Genomic DNA, 25,011 nt, shown 5'->3' on the forward strand with positions numbered 1-25,011 from the left:
AGCACAGGAGTAAGAGCATCCACTATTTCTAACTTTCTGTGTAGGCTTCCAGTTTCGTGGGATATACCCTAAGGAGTAAACAGGCAGCAGCTGGGCAGGGAGTGGGAGGGAAGGATCAGGGTAGAGTTTGACTCAGCTATCCCCTACTCAGTGACTCATGTGCTGGTGCAGAAGAGACTGCTGTCATTTGCTGCTGGTTGTAGTCAGTTAAAAGTTAACTCTGAAACAGAGAAGCAAGGAGGGCTCTCAAAGGAGTAGTAAGACTGATAAGCTTTCCTTGCTTTTAAGTAATATTTTCTTAAGAGTGAAGGGTGTTTTTTGTGCCTGTCTTTTAAGAGACTCCAATTAATACCTAGGAGGCTTTGGGGCTTCCCATTTGCCTATACATTACTTCCCAGAATTGCTGATGCATTTTAGAAGTAAATCAACTCTTAACATGTTTGTTTGTTTGTTTTTAAAGTCCCAGGAACAAGAAAACAGCTGAAAGAAAGTCACATTTCCACCAGCAGTGTTTTTGTAGCCTATCTATATATATGCCACTGCTGTTCAGTGACAGTTTCATCACAGCTAAACTTTATAGGGTAATCACCATCTCTACTTATATTAAAGCTTAATTACCAGGAGGCTTGTTAAGTTTAAATCTTGTCTAACTACTTGGCCAAGAAAAGTGCAGTGAATTATTTTATCCCACCTATTCAATACTTAAATAACAGTACGTGCAAGTGTTAGAGAACAGCAAAGGTATCTGCACAGAGAGCCAAACTTCCACCGTTATTTCTCCCAAAAAGTCACGTTCAGTCCCTGAAGAGCTTCCATGAAGCGCAGCTATCATTCACAAGTGACAGTGTCCTATCACAGGCACTCCACCTTCCCACAGTGTTATGATTCACACACAATGTACCTTCTTCCCAGTTTCAACATCCATCAATTGCTAAAACTGCATTCCATTTAACCAATCAAATACATTAAAGCAATAAAGGGAAAGTTCTCATTTCAAGTTCTCATTGAATTTAAAAAACCGCCAAAAACACAGAACATTTTGAATACAACAAAACCAGATATTTAAAGACCTTTTAAAGAAGGTTTTTGAGATTATTTTGCCAAATAAATTGCTTGGTAAATAAATTCATTGAATACCTCCTAACAGAAAATTATGAACTATATTGAAACTTAAAATGTATAAAGTAAGATTGGTCTGTAAGATAACAGCCACCTCTCCTAAACTCCCCATGGATCCTCATGGGATCACCGAGAGCTTTGTAGTTTCTCCTTAGGCTAAGCTCCCACCTTTATTTTACCACCGATTTTTTTAATGACCATCTTTGCTTTACTCAGAGACCTATGTTTAAATCACATTTCCAGAACCCCTAGTGTGATTTCTGAAGCTTGCAGGCATGCTCTGTGGATCAACCTGTACATTTGAAAAATGCTACAATCCAGAAATTGAACTTCAGTTTTGCTTTTTCTGCCCCCAATAAATCCATAAACATCTACTAATTCAGTAAAGACCGGCTTACTCTGGTTGTGTCTTTCAGTTTTGTAACATTCAAGAGACTGCCTTTTGCTATTTGTGAAAAAGCCTGAACATTTTCATGCCTGAAAATCTACAGTGAGTTGCATCACTATAAGCAGTCCTTGGGGTTCTCTGGGTAAATGGAAAAATTCTCCTCCGTGTCTGCTGAAGGAGTATTTCTATTTTGCTTCCCATTCATCTGAAACTTGGAAGTTAATTACTTTTACAATACTTCAAAAGTAACCACTTGTTTCTCATCTCCTTCTTCAGAAATAAAAAGTCATTGGAATTGTGAAGGAACATTTGGGATTTAAATTTATACTTTAAAAGTCAAAGACTTCATCAAAATTTGAATTGTCCATATGTTATTCAAGTGACAAGAAGAACTGCTGAGAGTCATACTTGGGACAAAACAACACATTTACAATCAACCATAAACTCCTGTTTTTATAAATAAAGAAGTCAGATGACTGAAACATTCCCATAGTTAGCATTCCCTGCCCTCAAAACTACTCTTCAAGCTCTTTCAGTCTTTCCATCTGTGTTATATCTCTTGAAGGGCAAAGTATCCTGCTACTACAATTCTGATACAGATACATATTTCAGAAGCAAATGTTATTCATGCATTTTATTTCCATAAAAAAACTAAATAACTTTCTTCTACTATCCCAACTAAATATTGGGAATTACATCCACCTGTCCACAACAAATTCACCTTACCTACAGCAAGATTCAATGCACTGATAGAGTTATTACTTTTTTATTACTATTCCTTTTTGGCCTCTGTACCTTGTGCAGCGGAGTCATCCCTCTGGGGCAGTGCTGTGGTGCACTGGCACAGCAGGTCCCAGACTCCCAGTTCTCCCAGCATGACTGGGAGCCCTGTGTATGGCACACCTGATGACAGGCAAACAGGGGAAGGAATGTGCGGGGCTGGAGCCAGTTCCCTAGGTAACCAAGCAATGTTTTAAAAGGGAAAGTGGTACCACAGTGATAAGTAAATAAATGCACACAATGAAGGCCCACACATATGACTAACTTTCCTAGATACCACGGACAATAGAGAATGGCAGAACGTGGAAATTCATGGATCTTGCACCTGTGAGGAAACAGACAAATTTCTCCCCAATGAGATGGTTAAGTAACACCCTCATTCACAAGTTCCTTGTAGGCAGCCAGAAGCACTCTGCCTCCCAGCCCTTCTCCTCTTACCTCACCATGACTTTCCCAACTCTCTTCCACATTACAAACAGCTCCTAAGCAACAGGAGGTTTGCAGAGAATGAGTCACTCTCCTGTGGCTGACAGGCTGAGTGCAGGATGGAGATTAGTGACCTGTCAATGCACAGTCCAGAGCCACTGTGCTTCCAGAAAGCCAGCATGGTCACTGCAGCAAAACTTGAAAAATGAGAAGTGCTTTAGAAGGATACAGTTGTAAGCCATGCCTTATAACTCTCACAGACAGATCGTGTTGGCTTAGAAAGGAGACTGCTCTATGCTAGATGCACAGCTGACACATCAGAAAGCATTTCAGACCAATAAGGTACCTTAAAGTTAATTAAACAATAGTTAAATTAGATTTTATTTAGATGGTAATAGGAAATCATTAGGCTTTGGACTGACAGTAAAAATTTTGGGAACTAACCATGCAAGGTCAGTCAGCTCCCAATGTAAGCAACTGATTCTGACATAACTGGGAGTGTTTCTGGCAGAAAATTTCCTTCTGAATGAGGTTCTACTTTTCTTTCCCCAAACAGAACAATGGAAAAGAGAAAATTTATCTGAAAAGGGACTCAAGAGGTCATCTTGACCACTCCCTTATCTCCAGGGATGACTGACTGGTAATTCAGACCTGATACAGGTTTGTCTGCCTCAGCCTTGTCTGTTCTTTCCCCAGCAGTGTTTGTATCATTTTGAGGCTCATTTAGCACTTTTAATTCATCCAACTTCCTAAGGCACCAGACAGAGACATTAATCCTTGCAAGCATGCTTTGCAGTACTTAGTGCTAGGGCCCCTACTGGGGGTGCCCAAAGTGTATCTGCAGCACAGGCCCTTCAATCAGGAATCAGCTGAGAGACCACAGCATCCAGAAAAGAAAGAATTGTGACTTGTGAAGAGGAGGAATCTTGGTGCCTGCATGAAAGCCTTAAAATCAAGCTCTTTATTTTATCCATGAAGTCCTAGAGTGGCTGAATGTCCATAGAGAAATTCAGTACAGAAATGAATATAAGTAATTTTCCTTGCTAGAGTATGGTAGAAACCACACCTGTTCTGGAGAAGTGTCTATGAAATCATTGGCAAAATACATTTTAACCTGTTCTAGGCCTATTCGCTTTATAACTGGGTTGATTCAATTCCCTAGTCTTAATTAAAACTAACTTGTTAAAAATAATTTAATAATATACTCATAAAAATCTTGACATTTGCAGTCTGTGACCTGCTGTCCATGAATATTTAAATTATTTAACTGAAACAAGTATTATCAGAAAGAGAAACTACAGTGTTACTGGGAAAATAGATTTTGAAGTCAGATTCCAGCATTCAAATGGAGGAGAAAATTACAGAACTAGTCCAGCCTAGATGAATAGACCACATTTCCATTTTTTCCATGAGATTTTAAATAAAAACCAGCAACATCTTATGAGTAATCCACTGAACAGAAGTTCTCAGAAATTACTTTCAAATGATTTTTTAAAAAAAAAATTTAGATGATCAGACTTTTCATAGGCAATTCTGAATTGAAAAGTTAAATAAAAAACTGTGAAGTATTGATTCACTTCAAAATCATAGAAGTTACTATCACAAGACTTAGTTATGCTATTTAAGAACCTGAAGTAATTCCACAAATATGTAAGCATGAATATATGTGCATGTATATCTCAAAACCAGTAACCATCAGAGCTCAGGGAGATGTTAGACATTAGATTATTCTCCAATCTAGCAAACAAAACCATAATGATCTAGGATTAGTGGGTTATCAATTTAAATGGTTAACTGAAGGCTAAATTTCAATTTTAAAAACTTGAACATCAACACACTAGTCCCTGCTGTAATTCGAAAAACTTGTAATGCCTTAAAAAACTAAACTGTGAAATAATATATCTACACAGCACAATAAATCAGGATTTAATGCATTTTGGCCTTAGTCTGTGTTCCAAGCTGCAGTTCATTCGAAAAAAAAATCAATTTCTAGCTGAATTAATTTGATTTTTATCAATGGCTGCTAAATGAAATTCAGATGAAGTATATATTTAGTGATTATGCTAATCTCTCCATACACTAAATCCAGGTTATTCAAGTAAATGAAATGTAATCTGTAACTTGCAGAAAAAACCAATTCTGTTAACAATCTCACCTTCTGGATTGTTGCTAATTTTAAAGGTTTTATTTTGCTCATACACTGTTTATATAGTCACTAAACACTAAGAGATTCTCAAATCTGTTAGGAGTTAAAAGAACAGCATTCAGTTTCCAGTAATGAACCAATAATTACCACAGTCTCACCAACATCATCCAACCAAGCAGGGTTAAAGCAAGTTATGTTTTATTTTGTGCTCACACAGGGGAGCAAACATGATGAAAAAATTTGATCCAACTTCTTTTATCAATGGAGCAACTGAATAGTTTCTTACTCCTCTCTTGTACTCTGCTATAATCTTCTCTGGATAAAGTTGCACCAAATTCACAGTTTCCCTCCAGTCAGTTTCCTGAGGAATCAGGACCTCACAAATACTAGAACAGTTGCAATAATTTTGTTGCATTCACATGCATTCCAGCAGCCACCAGATGTGATGCACCCCTGTGCCTATGTGGATTAAGAGCAATACTTCCAGAAGCTTCAAACTAGCATAAAAGAACAGTTTCTAACTGGTTATTGATATCTTGACACCCCATAACCACATTCTATGGCAACTTTCCAGAGAAACCTGCAGCTTACTTCCATATAGAACCTTCCTAAACCATACCAGAGCGATAAAGAACCTTCTAACACGATTTGTTAAACATTTTTTCTTATTAAGATTTTGACTAACATTTCATGGGATTCAATAGATTTGAAGGGCCCGATTGTCTGAAAAGGACTCTTTTTCAGAAGTTTGCAGTACCGCTTTGTACTGGGATTTTTGTTGTTGTTTTGGGGTTGGGGTTTGTTTTTTGTTTGGTTATTTTTCTGGTTGATTTGTTTTGTTTTGAAAGAACTTCAACTGGGCCTTCAATCTTAAACATGCAGAGTTTTACATCTGGGACTAATTACAGACATTATGTTACTCCCTACCTGATGGTTTGTGCAGGTAGTTCAGAGATTTTGCTTGAATTCAGTAATATTACTGTCCTACCATTGTAAAGGAAAAAGGGCTAATCTGACACAGGTGTTTTCCTGGTGAGAAATGCCTTGATGAATTGCTTTTAATCTGAAGAACTTTCTAATCATGTAAATTCAGAGCATTCTGTCAGTGAGTAGCTCTGAATCACACATCTTTGGTTTAACTCATACAGAATAAGTGACAGCAACTTCAGCACCCTGTCATCACCTTAAGAAAGCAATTACAGTAAAATATTACTGTTACAACTCCACAGTGTATCAGGCAATGTCCAAGGGGATTTTAATAGTGGGGTACAGCTCCATCTTACCACTTTAGATATCTTCTGGTGCAACTGGAGACAACAGTCGATGTCCAAAAGGAAAGAATATTTTCATTTTATTATCATTTGTACGTTAGTTTGCTTAGAAATGAAATGCATCAAAGCAGGACAAATACTCAATCTACTGGCTTATTTACTTATAGAACAAACTTTCACGAAATATTATCATACGTCTTCACTTTGTATACATTTCTGCCTTTTTTTGTGGTTAGGGTCCCCCAGGAGTTGTTACTGATACTGAGCCTTATCCCTTCTACTGGTCTAAAACATCAGCACTATTCAGAACTACTGCATTTATTCCCTGCTTTATGATGTTATAATTGTCAGCAAAAAGCAGCCTTTGCAGGCTGTGTTATGAACTGTTCCATGCAGAACTAAACCAATAAAGCCTTCATATCCAAAATTGCTACATCCCTCCCCGGTCACCAAAATACCTCCAGCTTACCTCCGTTACCATCTTTCAAGACTTGCTAACATGCAATACTTCCAGTTCCTGCCACATTCACCAGCTCTCCTCCAGCCTTTCCCCCTCCAGGGAGCATCAGCACAGTTGGTGTGGTGAGGTCCCACCATCCCTGCACACAGCCAACCGCAGCAACGAAAGGCTCCTGAGCTGCTTCTCCTCAGCTGGCAACAGTAACTGAGACCTCAACTCCACCTCGCTACTGATTTTCCACAGCTTTTAAGGATTTGCATCTATGAGGTCTTTACCACCCCATCAAGTTTAGCAAAATGGTAAAAAGGCAATCACACAAACTGTATTTCCTTGGAAAGGCTGGCCAAAGCCACTACCATTTAAAAGCCTTGTGTGCATCTCTTTTTAGCCTCTGCTCTTGCCTTTGTTACTCAGTTTTACGCCTTAGTCGTGCCAGTGTGCTCTCCAGTGGAGGACACTGTTCATTTTATGGAGAAGCAGCATAAGACATAAGTAGGCTATCATTCAGCTTCCAAAGAATGTTGTGGCTTTGCTTTTCTTCTGCATTCAGTCACTCAACTGCCCTGAATGGAATAACAACATGAAAAGTGTGGGCTGTTTTGAAGGTACAAGTAAAGAATCCACCACAAATGTTTGTATTGATTTCAGTTCAGAAGAAAATTTACAATACTTGCCTGAAAATCCAGATGTATGGCCACTGAATATGTAGTCCAAATACATTTCCATTTAAAAAAAAAATCCTACTGGAAAAGCATGATGGAACAGTTCAATTCTAAATACACCAAGTATTTTGAATCTTCTTATAGAAGTCAATGCCAATTGACTTCCATTTCCACTACAGACTCACACAGTAAAACAGTAGTCAAAGAATATTTATTGGTTAACATGTAGGCAAGTACATACTCTTATGCTCAGTTTGATGATAGGTTTTAAGGATTTAATTTTGAATTAATTTTCTAACACCTCTTTCGAAATCATACACTTGGGGGTACACAGGAAAACATGTACAGACACCAATGGATTAACATGATTGATGTTTAGTTTCTGTAACTTAGCATTTAACGAGCCACTGATAACTTACTGTCTCCCAACCTTATGCATATCAGTCACTATTGTACTTGTTTCCTTCAGTTTTTAAAATCTTTTAAGCATTTTAAAATCCCTGGGGAAAACAGAAGTGGGTAGCTCATACACAAGAGATCTTTAATTAGAAAAGAAGGTTGGGGCTTCAGAGTCACTTCTCTTTGTAGCAGCTGAAGATCTGCCTCAGAACTTACACAGCAAACATACCAATCTTCAAGGTCTGTTAGGAAGAGCTTTGTAATTTCTTAGGTCAGAGTAACTGGTGTGAGGAAAAAGAGAAGCTGACAGAATGGAAAGAAATAGCGGAGAGAAAAAGAATCCTGAGCAATACATTACTTGTAACATCATTTCTCCAGTTTCAGCCCCCACAAACTCTTCCGTAGAAAACAAAGAGTGAGAACCAGTGATGGTTCACTTCATTCTTACCTGCAGATCCACACAAAGAGAATTTTTTTAGGACAGCAGTTCAAAGCTAACCCACCTGCAGGCCCACACTGACTCAGTGCCACATCAGACTTCCCAGCCAGGCAAATGTGGAAGCTGAAGGTGGGTAGTTGTGCAACATGTTATATATGTTGTGCTGTGAGATGGGGACTCCTTGACTAAGAAACCTACACATAACTGACACAAACAGGCTCTAGAGGCAGACCAGGACACAAAACCCGTAGCAAAAAAATCTACACAGATGTTTAAGAGCTTGTAATTGGGTGAAAGATAAGTAACACGAGCCTTTTGCGACAAGTTAAGAGGTTTACAAAAGAGTAAATTAGCTTAAAAAAATCAATTCATTATTTCTTTTAAATTTCATCTGTTACTGCCTGCTTGAGTTTGTTGTCTAAATTGAACAAATATTTCTGAGTTATTTATTACAAAGAGTATTGGCTATGACGTCTGCCCCTTATTCAGTGCTTGAGTATTTTACACACTGCATTTTCTCCTGTTACATTCATGATACAGACAGCCCAAATTTCAACCAACAGTTCATTTATTATTAGGGGAAATCCCTCACCCTCAGGCTTGTATGTTACATTTTTGAACTTGTGAATGTCTACTTCTCAACAAGATCAACCAGAGAGTAAATGTGCTTCTGCAATTAGTTCTTTATAGTGAGATTTACAGTGAGATTCTCAGTATTTCTTCGTTTGTAATCTTTGGAATTACTTAATTCCCACCCAATTAGGCACAAGTTCTGAACAATGAGACACCCTGACTCACAGTACCTAGAATGCAGATAAGCACCTCTTGTTTGTTTAGCTTGTTAGCTGTAGGGACAGGGAGCATCTCCTGCAATATTTGTACATGATCAAGTAGAGCAGAGACTCTGAACTCCACTGTTATACCAAATACTAACAGTTTTAATGTGGATCTGATGTTCCTTTCAAGCAAATATGGAAATTAAAGGAACACTCAAAGCTCTATCTCAGCCACACTAATCCTGTGAAAGCAGTGACTCACCTAGTAATGGCTTTCCATAAATTAGGCAGCTAAAAATGGGTAGGAAGCGTGAAACCATTAACAGTTCCTGTAGTGTAAATTCTCTCACTGCATGTGAAGAAAATCCATGGCAGTAAAAATAAGAGATGAAGGTGTCAGCACCCGTCATGTTTAGATATGCTGTTAATAATTCAAATCTTCCTCCCTTGGAGCGTATGGTTTCAGAATGAATCACTCTATTTCCTTTCTCTAATGAAAACTGAGGTTCTGTTGCTTACTAATCCCATATGTTTTCTTCCCAACTATGAAAAGAGAAGAAGTCAATGTGGCCAGTTGCCTGTGTTGCCAGCACCCTGACACAGTGGAACCCTCCAGCAGCAGTATTGTGTATGCTGTCATCTTCCACCCCTCCACACTGCCAGGGAAATGATTGATGGTAAAATTGACAATACACAAAAGAAAAGCCACATAGAGCTGTGCAAAACAGGAAGAGATGGAAGAGAAGGAGTCACTGCACCTTTGGGAGTAGCACTCCTTTCTACCACACAGAGCAGCCCAGTTGCTCTAGGCCTGGCAGGAACAGAGTGTGCCAAAAGGCTGCCACTGTGATTGCTGCTTTGTACAAGTGCACCATGGTATAATAAAGGTTGAAAACTGAAATTTTAGGATTGGTATCTAAACTTCGCTGCTGAACTAAGATGGCATGGTTATACAAAAAGCAAAAAAAAACCAAAAACCCAACCAAAAACCCTAAAGTGGTGCCAGACATAACAAAGTGCACAATTTTCTCATGACACAGAAGACTATAACAGAACATTCTAGAAAAGGTGGGAACAGCATGGTCTCATACTGAGAGCTGGCAATAGCCTCAATACTGTAACAGTTCTTGACATACCGCCTCAGTCACTCAGTGGCAGCTGTCCAATTACTCCTGTCCAATTACTCGCTTGAAATTCTGTTGGCATCCTACTATCAATAACTCTGAATATCAAATATTCAGCTCAAGGTATCTTATCTTCTCATTTCTAGAGTAACAATACTTTTCATCAAAACCATTTGTTCTATCCAATCCAGTGTTGCTGCATCTACTTCCCATAACTTCTTGGGTTTTGTCTATACTTTGCCAAACTAAACAAGATCTGAAAAGAATAGAAGATAGCAGTGCTTTGCTATTAATAGCTGAATTTTGCACTCATGTTGCTCCATTCCTTCTGGACTACGCACCCACTGAGATCCATTCCTTTATGTAATTCCTTCTTGTCATAGGGATAGACGAGAGATTGCTCTTGCAGTTGCTCTTGCTTTAAAACTAGGAAAAATTTCTAGTTTAAAGTAAAACTGTCTAACCAAAAGAAAGGCTTCCGATTTTATTTTTAACTAAGTTAATTTTATTTCATTTGAAGTTGCCTGCGAGCTGGAAGCAACACAAATCTTACATCAGTTTAGCCACTTCTTAGGACAGCAGAGGAGCACACACAAGGCACAGGCAGTATTAATGAGGAGCAAGGGCTGGGAGACCAGGATTTACCCGGGCCTTAATCTCTCTCTCACCCCATCCAGTAATAACACCCCTCCCACAGCATATGGTCACAGGCAAAGCACTAAATGGGATGTGCTGATGAAGTGCACCCCAGTATTGTTCAGCTCTCCATCAGATTGTCCCTACAGAGGTGACCCACAGATATAAACATTCCTTCCTTACGGTCACTATACAAATCTACTGCCTTTATCAAAATAAACTTCTGGAGACAGAAAGACGAGAGATGCAGGTTGTTTCTTAAAAACTGAAAAGGCAAATGAGAAACTGACCCAAGACAGAGGGCAAGCAGGTGTTGCTAAGAAGCAGTAAACGTTGTTTAGACACGACTGTCAATAAAGGAAACAACCAGCAGGTTTGTGGAGATGCAACTGCTCAAACATTTGGAGCAATAAACCTGAGGGGCAAGCAGCAACACCTACAGATGGCTCTGTGTGGCTGAGTATCTCTCAGTAGATCCAGTGCTTTGTAGTTAGTGCAGGTGAACCTCCTCGTTCAGGTAAAGCACTGGCACAAACCCTTGGGACTTGTCCTTTGTGGTGAGACTCAGGGAAGGATGGGGGTCTAAATGGGAGAACTGAGGTGCAGCTTCTGCTCTGCCACAGAAGCCCAGCACAGCCTTGGACAAAGTCACTTGATCTCAGCTTCCTGAGGCATTTCAAAGGTCCGATTCCCACTGACGTGCCACTGAGAGGGAGATCTTTGAGGATCTGTCTTTGCTGCTCAGCGTTGGTTCCTGTTTCTGTATGACTGTGACACACCGAACGCTGCGGGGGTGAAGAAGGGCCATGGACACCTACAGCAGTGCAGATGATCTTTGCTAACAATAACCTGGACAAAAGTTTTTTTCCAGAGCTTTTCACCCATGAACATCTCCTAGCTCACCATATGGGTTTCTGCCTTTTTTTCTGTGATAACTTCCATATATTTTTAACCTAGCAGGACCTACTCAGACTATTAAAGTGACTTTAAGAGTTATTACAGTTACATCAGTCTCTTGTCAGTCTGAGAGGATCTGTTTGCAGTACAAGGTGCATTAGGCTGTAGTCACCAGCACAGAGCACTGCAATAGAGCAGGAATTCAAGACTGCAGCTCCAAGGCTACCTTGACACCACATAAGTGGAGGCTGCAACAGACAGGAAAAAAGTCCCTATTCCCACTAATAACCCTTTAGCTACAACATATAATCTCAAGTACTTAGCCAGCCATCTAACTATCTTTTATCTCCAACAAAAAACCCCACTCCTTCCTATTCCCCTCTTTTGTTTGAACTTACTATTTTCTCCAGGTATTTTTTTACCTTGTCATAATCCATTAAATTCATATGCTTTGATCTTTCCATAGGAAATTTATTTTCTCTCTTCAAAGATCTTTTCTAGTCAGAAGGTATGTTCCCCAGTACACAGACTCTGTTCCATTCAGATGTCACAGCACAATGCTTTTTTTCCCTGCCTTTTTTTCTTTTCTTTTTTTTTTTTTTAATTTTATGAACACTTAAGAAATCGAATTTCAAATTAGAACCAAGCCAGGCAAGTTTATTCCTGATGACAAGATGTGGCCTCTGATGAAAAATCTAAAAGACACACATTGTACACACACTGCTGGAGCAAATTCACTCCACCAGAAGGTTTTGTGAGGCAAAATAATTACAGGAAAGCAAAGATATTCAAAGGTCAGTCATAGATCAAAGGTGAGGAAAGGCAAAACAAGGAGCAGGGCAGAGATGGTTATGATTTACCACAGTAACACCCTTTACATGTATCTCACTGGACCAGAACATCTTTCCTTATCCCAGTGTCATGTTATTAAAATGTGTTGCTCCCCTATTTCGCTCACCACTTCTCTGGTACTCAATATCATGTGTATCACAAACACCAGCACACTTGCAGGGCTGAAAATGAACTGCAGAAGCCACCACCCCGAAGCCACATTCCCAGCCAAACAGTGGGTAAGGATTCTTGTAGGCTGGGTTTTATCCCAGCACTTTGGGAGAACAAACATTCAGGAAGAGGACCAGAGTCCTAACATCTTTTAAAACCTTGATTTCTGGAGCATTGCGATGGAGACACAGTCCCACACTAACTCAATTCTGCGAGATACTTTTGAAGGACATCAGCAAAGGGAAGACATTCATTAAAGCTCTGAGACAATCATTAGCACACAGGAGAACTACATAAATCATTTTTACTCATCTATGCTACTCAGCATAAACCAGGATGCTCTACTCTCTTAATTCCCATTGGCAGTTGTTCATTCTGAGGGAAAATAATCCATAAAATATATTCTATACGGCTATATTTGCCTTAGTTTTCCAAGAAGATTTTAATTCTTCTTTGGTTCATTTGTCAGTGTTCATATTGTGTAAATCTGCATAGTGCTGAGGTTGCCAGTATTCCAAGAATCAATTTGCTTTACTTACATGTATATTACAGACTGGGGACAAGAAGGAAAGAGAAAGATGCTGGATGCATCCTCTTCTACCTAGTACAATATTATACAGCCTGTGACCTTCTTCTTTTATGAACAGGGCCAGTTCCTGTGCAGTCAGTAGCCACCCACTGTCCTTCTATGAAATATATTCTCAATTTCTCTGATGCTGTAGACACAGAATAATTGTTCCTGGTTTGTTGCCATTAAACTTGCTACAAATGATACCTCCACATAGAGAGGATGAGCACCAGCAGCATATCCTGTGCAAAGCAAAGTACTCCTGACAAGAAACAAGTACTCTTCAAAGACAGATACCCAAACTGGGACAAGAGCCAATCCAGTGGACTGCAGATGAGGCCCCAAAAACAAGATGTTGAATTCCAGCATTTAAATTTGTCAAGCAACTTCTGCCTTTTAGATATTCTGAACAATAAACAAAACAAATTGCCTATCCCAAAACAACCCATCTAAGGCACACACATAGAAAAACTATCAGCCTCTCAGGGCTTTATTTCTAAAGACAGAACAAAACACTGAATTGTCAAACAGAACATGCTTGAAATCATAATGCTCATATGTAAAATAGCTCTTGCACAGTATCATGGAAACTTCTAAACTGCGCTTTCTTTACATTTACACAAAGCAACTGTCATTATAAACATCAGCAATTTGAAACCAACGTCTGCATGCTCCTGGGCAGAGGTTTTGTTCCTCTGCTGAACACCTTCTCACCTAAAATCTCACACTTCTTGTGGAGTGTTAACATCTTCTCTCCTAATCCTTGTCAGGTCAACTTGTCTTTTTGATCTCTGAGCTACACATCCTGAGCCTTTGTCTGGATATGCCCAAGAGCAAGTGCTGTGTAAAATCTGTTGTCCTTGGAAATACAAAATAAACCACATTCTGGAAAAGCAAAGGCTTCTCAAGAAGAACCCTGCTTTGGTTATATACAGTACCTGTAATATATAATTAAAGAAGTTTGGAGAGAAATAAAGCTTTGCTTAAAATTTCAAGTCTCCATTCTGAGACAGAATTGTGCTGTTAGGCCTGATGAAAGGTCACACCATCTCCCACATGCCTTGTACAAATGCTGAGACACCTATGATGCTCTCATTTGAGATGTGAGGTTAAAGTAAAAGAAGTCTTGTCCATCATGACAATTCTCAGTTTTCTGTGCTGCTCCCCAGAAAAGGATTTACCAGGTTGGAGCTTGGAAGAACAGAAAATGCAAAGGCTTTTCAGAAATTCGAATGTTCCATAAGAAAGAGTCAAGGCCCTCACCTCAATTCCTCACATATTCTAAATTAATTTTCTTCTGACCCCAGCCTACATCCAGTCTGTTCTGTGATGAAAGAATGAGCAGAGTTTGCCTAGTTCATTCTCTCAAAGAGACAACCAAGAAGAATAAATTCAGATTATTCTACTTTGACCAAATTAAAGGAAACTGTAGCTCAGAGCAGAGGGATTCCCTTTGTTTACCTGACAACACAAAGGAATTACTGCAATCCTGTCTCCTGTCACCACTGACAGGCTGTTGGATATGCTTCTGTTGCTACTCCCAAAATGCACGCTACCAACCCAGCAGAAATTCAAAGGAAGACCATTTCCACAGGCTGGGAGCTGTCATTGATGCTTGCTGGTTGATGAATCTATAATCAGCCTGTAATCAAGCCACCTCAGGAAGGGAAAAGTCTCAAATACAGACAGACAAGTCCCATTCAGCAGGGAAGTGGCAGGAGAAGGCAGGTTTTGAGACAGACCATCTGCAGGGACCCGTGACACAACAGAGAAGGGTGTTCAGCGTGTGAGTCACCGCCCAGGGCACCTGGCCGCGGGGATCCTCTGTGTCTGTGCTGTCCAGAGACTGAAAGCTGCCTTGGAGTAGCAGCCTGCAAGAATAAACACCTAGATTTGTCTCCTCCATATACTCATCAAGCTGCTACCTCCTCTCTGTTACTCACAATACTTCCCCATGCCTTCCAAATAAGAAGAGATTCTCATTTTGCAGCCTAAATCCTAGATGATAATTTTTTTAAAGAGAGGATGCAATCTTTATGAAGTACCTTCCTTTGTCATTTACACGCAAAATCCCATCAGCAACCTGCACAATCAATTTCAAAGCAAAACAAAGATAACAGAAATAAACGTAAGCCATTGAGAAAAGTCCTTCCCAGTAGAGGAGTTTTACAAAAGGTTACATGTATCCAGTGAAGCACAAATATTCTGCTGCGCTTTGAGGAAACAGCTGCCTTTGCTGTAAATAGACAAGAAGTACTAGAACAGACCCAGAGACAAGCACCACCACCAAAGTACAAAAACAAAAAAGAAAAAAAAGAAAAAAAGAAAGAAAAAAAAAAAAGGTGAAGTTTTAAATTAAATGAACATTTGGCTAGTCATTATTTAGGTTTTGTTAAATGTTTAATATTTTGCAATATTTGGGGATTTTTCACATTCACTCAGCAAAGTAAGTAATCCTTAATTCTTTGGGAGTTACCTTCTGAACTACTCTTTGCTACTTTTTTGAATGTTTCCCTTCACGTTATGCAATGCTACTGCAGCATCTCAGAGTGAAAGTACCTTGCACAGAATGATTTAGCTCTGAGCTGAGCCTGATCCAGAGTCAGTAGCCATGTTGCCTCTGAGGATTTTGGATTTAACTTCCTACACAGATAGGACCCCTCTGGACCCCTGTCCCCTTGCTACATAGCACTTAATCTTCTAAGGGACTTAAGTACTAGCACCCATTCAGTGCAACCAAATGTATGATTTCTGGAGTTCTTTCACTTGATACAAGACCTACAGATTCCTCCAAGAGTACAGCAAGTTACTCAGAAATCCTGGTACCCCTTGTTCACCGGCAGCACACAGGAGCAAGGGTATTCTAGAGAGGAACTCTGCTCTGTGGGTTTCTTGTTTCCTTCTCCAAGGTGCAGGCCCTCTCTTGATTCTTAGACACAAACATTCTGAGTTGTTCTTTCTTCTGCCCAAATATATAGTGTTTGACTCTAACTGTTTTTCTCTAAGTGCCTCCTTTCTGCATGATGAGTTTCACCATCCAGGCTGCTCATGAAAGAGGAAGGGCTGGGAGACGCAGATCAGGATTGAACAGGCTTTATTTCTAAAGCTGTGGTGGTGAAGGAGCTCTTGAGCAAACAGCTGTCTGGGAGTCAGCAACAAAAAAAATACCAACTTGCATAGTGCATAACTGGCTTTGTCAGGTGGGGGTTAAACAAGAAAAGCACCTGTCAGCTGTGATTTCTGTTAGGAGATCATCCTAATGCTAAGACATCTCGGTCTGCACAGAACTTAATCAAATCTGCTCATTCTCCCCTAGAGTCAAGTGCATAAAACTGATTGTCACTACAAGGGCAATGAACATGCTGATGGAAAGGTCTTTGCTTTAACACTGCTGCTGCTGAAGCCACGTATCAGTTACAAGGATGAAATACAAGAGACCATGTTGCTTCATGTACATGAAACAGTAGAGACTGAGATGAAAAATGTGGCTCCTGTCAACATGCCAAGACATGTGGAGCATATTCTGCCATTCCACTCCCTCTCCCCTGTCTCCCTAAAATGTTCAATGCAAAGAAAAAAGCATCAAGGTGTTAAGTGACTTGAAATATTTTTGTATTTATATCATCTAGTAAACAAAGTTGCTGAAAAATGTCACTGTGTGATCTTCATATGTGTGGGAGACAGTATCTCAGCTGTCAGGGAATGACTGTACAGCTCCCTGCTGGAAAGAAGAAGTCAAGCATTTCACAAGCAGACTTTTATAGCCTGGTGGGATCTCTGCTAAACACTTGGGATATCCAGACTGTCAATTGCTTCCAGGAAGATATCTGCTGATTCATCCTGGCAGTACCCACTCCCAAGCTGAGCTGTCCCCAGATCCCAATCAGCAGAAAGGCTCTCAACCACAGCGCTGACACCAGCTCAGTGAATTCTGCCTTCATATCCTTGGGTGAGCTGATGGGCTGGAAGTCATCATCAAATCCCAGTCACCTTTTGAAGTGCAGGAAACAACCCAGTACCCAAAGCCTTCTGGAAGGACTGTTTTGTTACTCAGTGCACTTGTGATGGTTTTGGTGCCATTGATTAAAGCTCTTTATTCCTTTGCTTCCCTTCCCCTTTCCCCATCTGAATTATCACCACGGGTGACAGCTGCTGGGTGCAGGTATTGTCTCTGTGCACACGCTGGAAGTGGATACTACTGGAGATTTGTGAAGGAAAGAGAAGGGGGAACCATTCTCTGTCAAAGCTATCAGCAAACCTAGCTGCAGTTCAGAAAGCCTTCCCACAAGTCAGCCTAAAAGAGTGAGGGGGAGAGAGGGGGTGAGAGAGTTTTGTCTCTTCTTTTTAATGTTGTTCAGGATCACTGACAGCAGTAAGGAATGTACAGGCTTAGAATTCCCCTCTAAACTCCAGAATACAAAGTACAGAACACTAGCCCATGCATTAGGTGGTGGGTGCCAGCAGACCAGGTTTATCCTTTCAAGCAGCAGTGCCCTTTGCCTTACTGCAGCACACTGTAATTAAGGCCCTGCACAGGGCCAGTCACTAGCATGATAAAGATGAGCTATTCTTGTATGTGAATTCAAATGAACAAATGCAATTTCTAACCATTAACCTCCTGAAGCAGATAACAAGTGAGTTTCAGGATAATTAATGATTTTCATAGTTTCTAGAAAAGCTTTATCAGGATCCTTATATTTCTAAAATGCTGACATTGCATGATCTGGGACCTCAGTTCTAAAAAGGCAACGAGTACAACACCCCCACCTCCTAGAGCCAGCACCCCTGACTTTCTGTGTGTGCTGGGGAGATGCTGAGAAGCCTAGGGAGCCAGTTCCCAAGACCTCTCCCTCATGGATGCACACCTGCTCTTACATAGGCTCCATACTTCAGCAAAGCTGAGTACTTTGGGTGGATCACTCACTGTGAAGGTTCAGAGATCGATTCCAGCAAGAAATGCAGTTTGCATGGCACACTGGGAAAACTCACTCCTCACCTCTCCTCCACAGGTACATGAAATCTAGTATGAGGAAGGAGATCTGGAGAGGCAGGGAAGGTGCTGGGCTAGGGATCCACCCTTCTTCTGACACCCAGAAACAAGAGGTGGCCAGTACCAGCACGGGTATAAAGAGCCTGCTCTGCAGAGTGTGCCCACAGAGCTCCTGCACAGCTCCACAGACAGGGATCCACCTCCTCAGCCATGTGCTGACACACACAGCCCTTCGTGCCACTCCAACAGCCACCAGCTGGTAGACAAGCCAGGGATTAAACTCACCATTTCCAGAAGTTACAAACCCAGCTGCTAAAGCCACAGCTCTGTAGCAGTGGGTCACAACTCCTGCCTCGGCCAGCACACCACTCCTTGTCTGCTAAGGGCGACTCCTGCTGTGTGCTGCACGTGGCAGTGAGATTTCCATCTCCTCTGTTACAGATCTGAATGCTCTAACTGGATATAAGCACATACGGTTTTAGTAAATTGATCACTCTGCACTACTGAGGCAGCATTTACAGGGGAACAGCACAATGGCTTTTTCCAGACTATCAAGGTCTTGTGAGACATGGTGTAGAGAGCTGGGAGCTGACACCAAGCTAGAGAAGATTGCTCTGAAGATGAAAGATGAGAAAGCTCACTTGCAGAGAACCTGGGTTTTGTTCTCTGTGGGAGGAACATGAACTTTTGCATTCAAGCCAAATTTAATAATGCATTCCAGTGATCTGCATTTTTCCAAGCTTCTACATTCCCTTCCTGAATACCATATGTTTTCCCATTCTTTTAGAGGTATTTCTGTGGCATCCACTGCCAATGGGTTGAAAATCAAACTGCTACCAAGTTATCTGGATGAAACATCAAGATCTTGAATGTTTGGGAAACAGCCAAATGTTAGTTTAATTAACTCGAACATATTCAATTTTGACTGACCTTTTCAAACAGAATCAGAGAAGCACTGAGGTTGGAAGCAACCTCTGGAGATCATCTAGTGCAACCATCTGTTCAAAGCAGAGCCCATTAGATGGACTTGCTCAGGACACCATCCAGTCAGATCTTTTATTATCTCCCACAACAATTTTCAAAACATCTCTCCTGAACACAGGCACTGCAGTCCTTCAAGAAGTTATTTCAACCCAAATTTTGCAACTTCATTTCCTAGAATGCAAAGATATCTTTTGATAATTTCGTAACAACACATTGTCCAGAATAGGAAGTAGGAAAAACCTTTTTGCTACAATGACTTCACTTTTAATACTGCTCACTTTTCAAATTTCAATGACCAATTAAAAATTTAAAATTTCAATATATAAATTCCCATCTGGACCTTGTGTAAGCATTTTAAAAGAAAATCAGCACCTATCCAGATCAAGCACTAAGAAGAGTTCAATACAATACTTATCACTGTGTATTTCTTCTCTTCAACTCTTTTCCAGATCACATAAGGAGTTTTGGAAACTCTATGGACACTTGCTTGCCTCGTCAGACTCCAGCACATGGAGATCATTTGATGAGACAGGACCCATCAGAGTCTCTGGGGTGTTCCTACCACCCAGCAGTTCTGTTTCTGTCTCCAGCTACTGGCAAAGGCTGTTGCAATTGTGTGGTATCGACAGGTTTCAAAATAATGAAACCTCCAGTGAAGTTCACAGCATAGTCTCCTCACAAACACAAACTTTCAGCTCTCTGGTGCTTCCAAACAGGCAGTGACCACACACTGGAAACCATTCCAATACATTTACTGGTTTACACTGAAAGTGCACTGCAATAGATGAGAATGTACTTTAAAAAAACCCCAACAAATAACTGAACAAAGCACAAATCCTGAAACATTATGGGGTTTTTCTTCTAAAAGGTAATAATAGGAGAATCTCTATTTTCCAGAAGAGTTCTCTTTTGATGCTGTGATACTGAGTCCAGGTATAAGTTAAAACACCTGAAAAATTCAATTTTTCTCTCATTTATTCTGAAATATAAATACTTTTATTTTTCTTATTAAATTTTTCATCCGAAAAGGTCAAGGAACTGGATCACGTAATTCAGATCATTTGGTCAGGAACTTCCATTCTAATTATATCACCCAGTACAGAACCAACAAAACACTTGCAAAGGTACAGGCAGTTCTATTTCAGTGAGTTACTTACTAATTTACACTGAAAAAACATAAGGTTGTTGTAGCTGAGCAGTTAGAAAAACCCTACCTTGCAATCATTTGATGGTTCTTCACTGAATAATGGAAAAGGGTTTAGAGTGCTCAACCACAGACACCAGGAAAAAAAAGGAATTGCACCATTAAAGAAACCCAGGCCAGTTAATTGCAGGTAATGGCTATGAATAATGACAGCAGAGAGTGCTGAATGACGTAGGAGAGAGAATATTCTGTCTCTGAGTTGTAATTGCTTAAAACAAACAGTTTGGTCAATCTGAACTTATTCGTGTCTGTGCTGCTCCTTCTGGAACTGTAAACATTTGGCTAAAGCTGTCAGGGAGCAGCTTCCATGTGTTCTGCATCCTACAAATGGTGGCAGAGGAGCCGTGCAAGGAGAGAGAGAGAACAGTGAATACATTGCTCTCCTCTCCTCAGCCCTGCCTGTTCATTCCCCCACCCAGGAACATTCTGTACACACGTGCACACAAACATGGCTTTGCCTGGTGCTCCACAGCCTAATCACTGATTCTTCAGGAAGACATTAATTATGTAAATAGCTCCTAAAAAAGGAGACATGTTCCTTTGCCAGACCAATTCATCTTCGACTGCAGCCACCCTCAGTGTCCTGTGAGTCACTCCACAGCTGGAGCTACCTGTGCAAAATGCCTGGAAGTCAACTGGAACAAGTTATGGCTGACGCACAGCAGAATGAATGAGAGCTAAGAGACAGGGAAAGGGACCACCAAACTAAATGTATTTGGGTTTCATCTACTTCATATTAGCCTGTTTGGAAGAATGTTTATTAGGACACATAATCTTTGTCTGTACTTGTCATATATCATTCCCAGTAGCTCCCTTTCTGAGATTACTTTCTTAGCTGAGGCCCTCAAGACACCATGCAGTTTGATCTCTACACTTTCAAATACTCATCACCCAAATATCCAAAAGATTCATTACCTACTTGGGCCACCCTTACTTCAAATGGCAAGTTGAGTGTATGAGGAATAACACTTCATTTGAGCTGGAAGCATTTATTTATACCACATTACATGAAGCTGATCTGTGCAGAATGCCACAAGAGAGCATGTCGAGGGAAGCAAACAATGAATGAAACACGTATATCCCTCTGGTGATGTCTCCAGGCAGCAGATGAAACAGCAACTCTTAGTCCTAACGCCCTTACTAAGAGCTGTGAGCCTTAGAACCAGCAAACGAGTCAGCATAGAACTATGCTGAAAATGGGGTGTTTTCTACTTCTCAGCATCCTCTTCTCATGTACACAGCCCTGCTCCTCTGAGAACAGCTTGGTTATTTTCACTACAAGCTCCATTACATCCCTTAAATGAGAAGAGCAACCCACTCCTGCACAGCCCTGGTTGTGGGAAACAAGTACTACAAGAGTCTCAGACCATCAGTCCCTCTGGCAGACTGCAGGGAGGAGGAAGAATGTCAGCAAATGTCAATCCTGGCCTTGGCTTGTCTGGGTCTGAGGCAGCAGGCCACCAGGTATAAAATCCTGAGAGCTCCAGTGGACTCACATCTCCCTGCACAATGCTCTTGTGGAACATACTTATAAGGGAACACAGACACTTACAGCATGGAACAGCTGCACCACTTAGAAAGTGTATCCCTCCATTTCATGCTTGTTGTACTTTCCTAGGACATGCACTAGCTGTATGCACTTTTGTAAGCCACTAAACTCCCTGAAAGCAGTGGATAAGGACTGTGAAGAGGATTATACTGAATCGTTTGTCTCTGCTGATCAGTACAAGAGAAGGGCAGGGAGATTTTGACAAGTTTTATAAAATTATGCCCACAAAAGCAGGGCTAAGTACTGCTCTACAAACAACAGGAGACAATAGTCACGACATTCTCCTCAGAGAAACCGAATAGACATTCAACCAGAACAGACTCATTACTACTGCTGGAACCATTTTAATCCCACCTGTCCCCTCCAGGATGGACTCCTTGCTGCTCTAAAACAGGCAGAAGGATATTTTTTTTAGGAAGCTCTAACTGCTACCCGAGGAATGAGATTCCAATTTTGCCCCAGGGAGAGCCAGGTGCTTTGCTTTGGTGCTTGTCTCAGGAAAGTTGTCCCCTGCAATAGAGCACATTTGTATTGGATTAATGTAATCAAAGGCACCCTGCTGTCTGGTCACCGACCTGTCTGTAAACAACAGATGACGTGATGCCTTGAGCTGCTATTGTATATAATTACCTATTGAGTTGTGACCATTGTAAACTAAACAAATCCATAACTTCACCTGCTGCTGTTGGCCTGTTTTCCAGCAAGGAACAAAGCCTATAAGTGCCTCAACTTTGAGCACCATTTTGTCCTTCACTGCTTCTCATATCTCCTCCAAATGAGTTTGTGTGCTCTCCCTCACACCCAGAACAATTTTCCTAGCTGCACTGGCAAGGTCTAACCTTTCTCTGTTCTTGCTTTAAATCCCTTTTATATCCTTCTCCTTTCATCCAACCTTTTGATGTTACAGCTTCCTCTCCTCTGCCTGCATAAAGGTGAAAGTTGCCTGTTACCTGAATGTATCTCACCTGCCCTAGATTGTGCTCACTGTGATAGAGGCCACAGGGACAGATTCCCACCTGATGTGAATCATGCAGGTCTGCTGGGGAGATACACAAACATGGATCACAGAAAACATGGTGAATAAGAACATTGTTCTCTGGTTTCCAATGCAAGAGTAAGATCAGGTGGAACCTGCTACCTGTCAGCTCAAAACCAACAGGAAGCTGCTTCCACGTGCTGTATTGTCCAGCTGCAGGGCTCCTCACCCCAGGACACTAAAAACTGAGCCACTGGACACCTTACTGAAAGAACAAAACCCCCTGGGAGCCATGAAATACAAAGAATTCTCCCCAGGTGTCTTCCTTTTCCTAAGTTGGAAACTGGAAAAGTATTCTGGGAATACCTCGGCATACCCACTGTACTCTTCCCTGAGCAAACCCTGCAAGCTGCTGTTGGGGACAGCACACTGGGGTAGGTGGAGCTGGCATCTGGCCCAGTGCAGATCTTTATCACAGCAGTTCACACCAGGGAAGACACAGCATTGTGTGCGTGTCAGTGCGGGTCTGGACAGGCACGGGAGGAGCCTGATACTCCTGCAGGTCTAACAGCAGGAAAAGCGACCTCCAGAGAGTGTTTGGTGCTCACTAGCAAATGGCTCTGATAGCCAGTCAACTGCTGCAAGTCAGTAGCTAATACACACTTACCTCTGTTGTTCATCAGTAACTCAGAAGTTACTGGGACATGACATTCATGGAGACTTTCAAAGAAAAGGTTCCATTACAATACCTGGCAATGAAACAGAAGCCAACTGACACTGCCAATGACAAGCTGCTTATTTGTTTTGGTTTTCTTTCGATTATCAAACTGAAAGTCTATTTGGCCAAATTAGACAAAACCTGCTTTCCCTTTTTCCTCTAATTTTTGTCAGAAGTCTGATGTAAAGCCTCTACAAAAGAAGTATAACCAAGTTATATTAATATCACCCTTTCTATTTCATTTACAAATGAAAACCTATATATGCCAAGACTGAAACACACACAGGTTATGTTAAACGTTATCTGATTACTGCTTAGTGTCAGAACAGCTCAGATTGTATAAAACTGCAGCAGCAAGCTCATATTAATCATTGAAGAACAGCTCACAAACAAATAAAAATATTTGATGTAATCATCTGTTTCAATATAAACACAGCTAGGCAACAGGAGCCTTCAATGTACTGATTTTAAGTGATAGACTTCAGTGTTTGCATAAGGAATCTTCTTTTAGAAAGTTGTTTTTTTGACTTCCAAAGAGTTCCTTGCTTTGGAAATATTTTTGACGACATGAGCAAAAGCTTCTTGTCTGAGATATTATATAAGAAATAGCATTGAAGACAAAAGCTAACATTTCAGAATATGTGATTGTAGACTCTATTTTGAAAATGCCTCCTGAAGAACAGTTAGTTATTGGAAATATTTTAAAAGTAATTTAATCACAGATTTCCAGGACAGTTTGCACTCCTCATGTTCTCTGAATCAACCAAGCTCCAGTTCTTACAAGATCACCCAGTACCAGCACTGATGACTGTTTTCGACATCTTCTTAGGCTCTCCCTTAAGGGTCACGGGGAATGAGCAATGAATTGAGGCAATAGTAAAATGATGCATTTAGCTGCCTGAATCCTTTTGTGAATGAAAAGGGGTCTGATCAATTCCTATTTACCTCAGCACACTTCTGGTTTCAGAACGGGCTTTGGGGGTTTCATCATTGCCTAGCAGAGAACGTTAATGCTTCCCTTAATGCTACATGCAAAAACTTGGATAGGTTTTAGGAGAGATGGGAACAGGAAGGAACAGATTACTATCAAGCACTGCTGACAGGAAGCCATTGGTACTGGAGAAGGTGAGGCTGGACTGATCAGACGGCAATCATCTGAGAGAGAACATTTCATCAAACAGTGAAAACAAGCAGGACCCATTTGCTGTGGAGCAGCAGCGCTGAGTGACTCATGCTATTGAACAATCCTGACTCGAACCTGTTGAGGATCTTGGCCCAGCCTTCCCTTTTCAGTATTAATCCGACTAGATACGTGTCAATAACCCCCTGGGCTGCTGCCTGGCAGCTGGATAACCAGCAGAGCAAGCCCATCTGGGCGCTCAGGTGCCCGGCAGCAGCAGCCCGGTCAGACCGGGCGGTGCTGCCGCAGGCTCCGAGCGCGGCACCTGCCGAGCCCCACGCCCTGCGAGCCGCCCCTCGGAGCCGCCCCGCGTCCAT

The 25,011-nt window shown here is 41.1% G+C and overlaps 1 protein-coding gene across 1 annotated transcript in view; it reads right to left on the bottom strand.

Moving 5' to 3' along the window:
• LOC309576606 (vesicle-associated membrane protein 2-like) overlaps positions 1-25,011 on the bottom strand; it is a gene marked incomplete at its 5' end in the record, with an annotated part of 42,464 nt that extends 17,453 nt beyond the window's left edge. The window contains one exon of the mRNA XM_082288015.1: positions 24,773-25,011. Coding sequence (XP_082144141.1) covers positions 24,773-25,011 — 239 coding nt within the window. The remainder of the gene's footprint in view (positions 1-24,772) is intronic.

This window comes from Coloeus monedula (assembly GCF_965178545.1).
Source record: "Coloeus monedula genome assembly, chromosome: 10".
Taxonomy (NCBI): domain Eukaryota; kingdom Metazoa; phylum Chordata; class Aves; order Passeriformes; family Corvidae; genus Coloeus; species Coloeus monedula.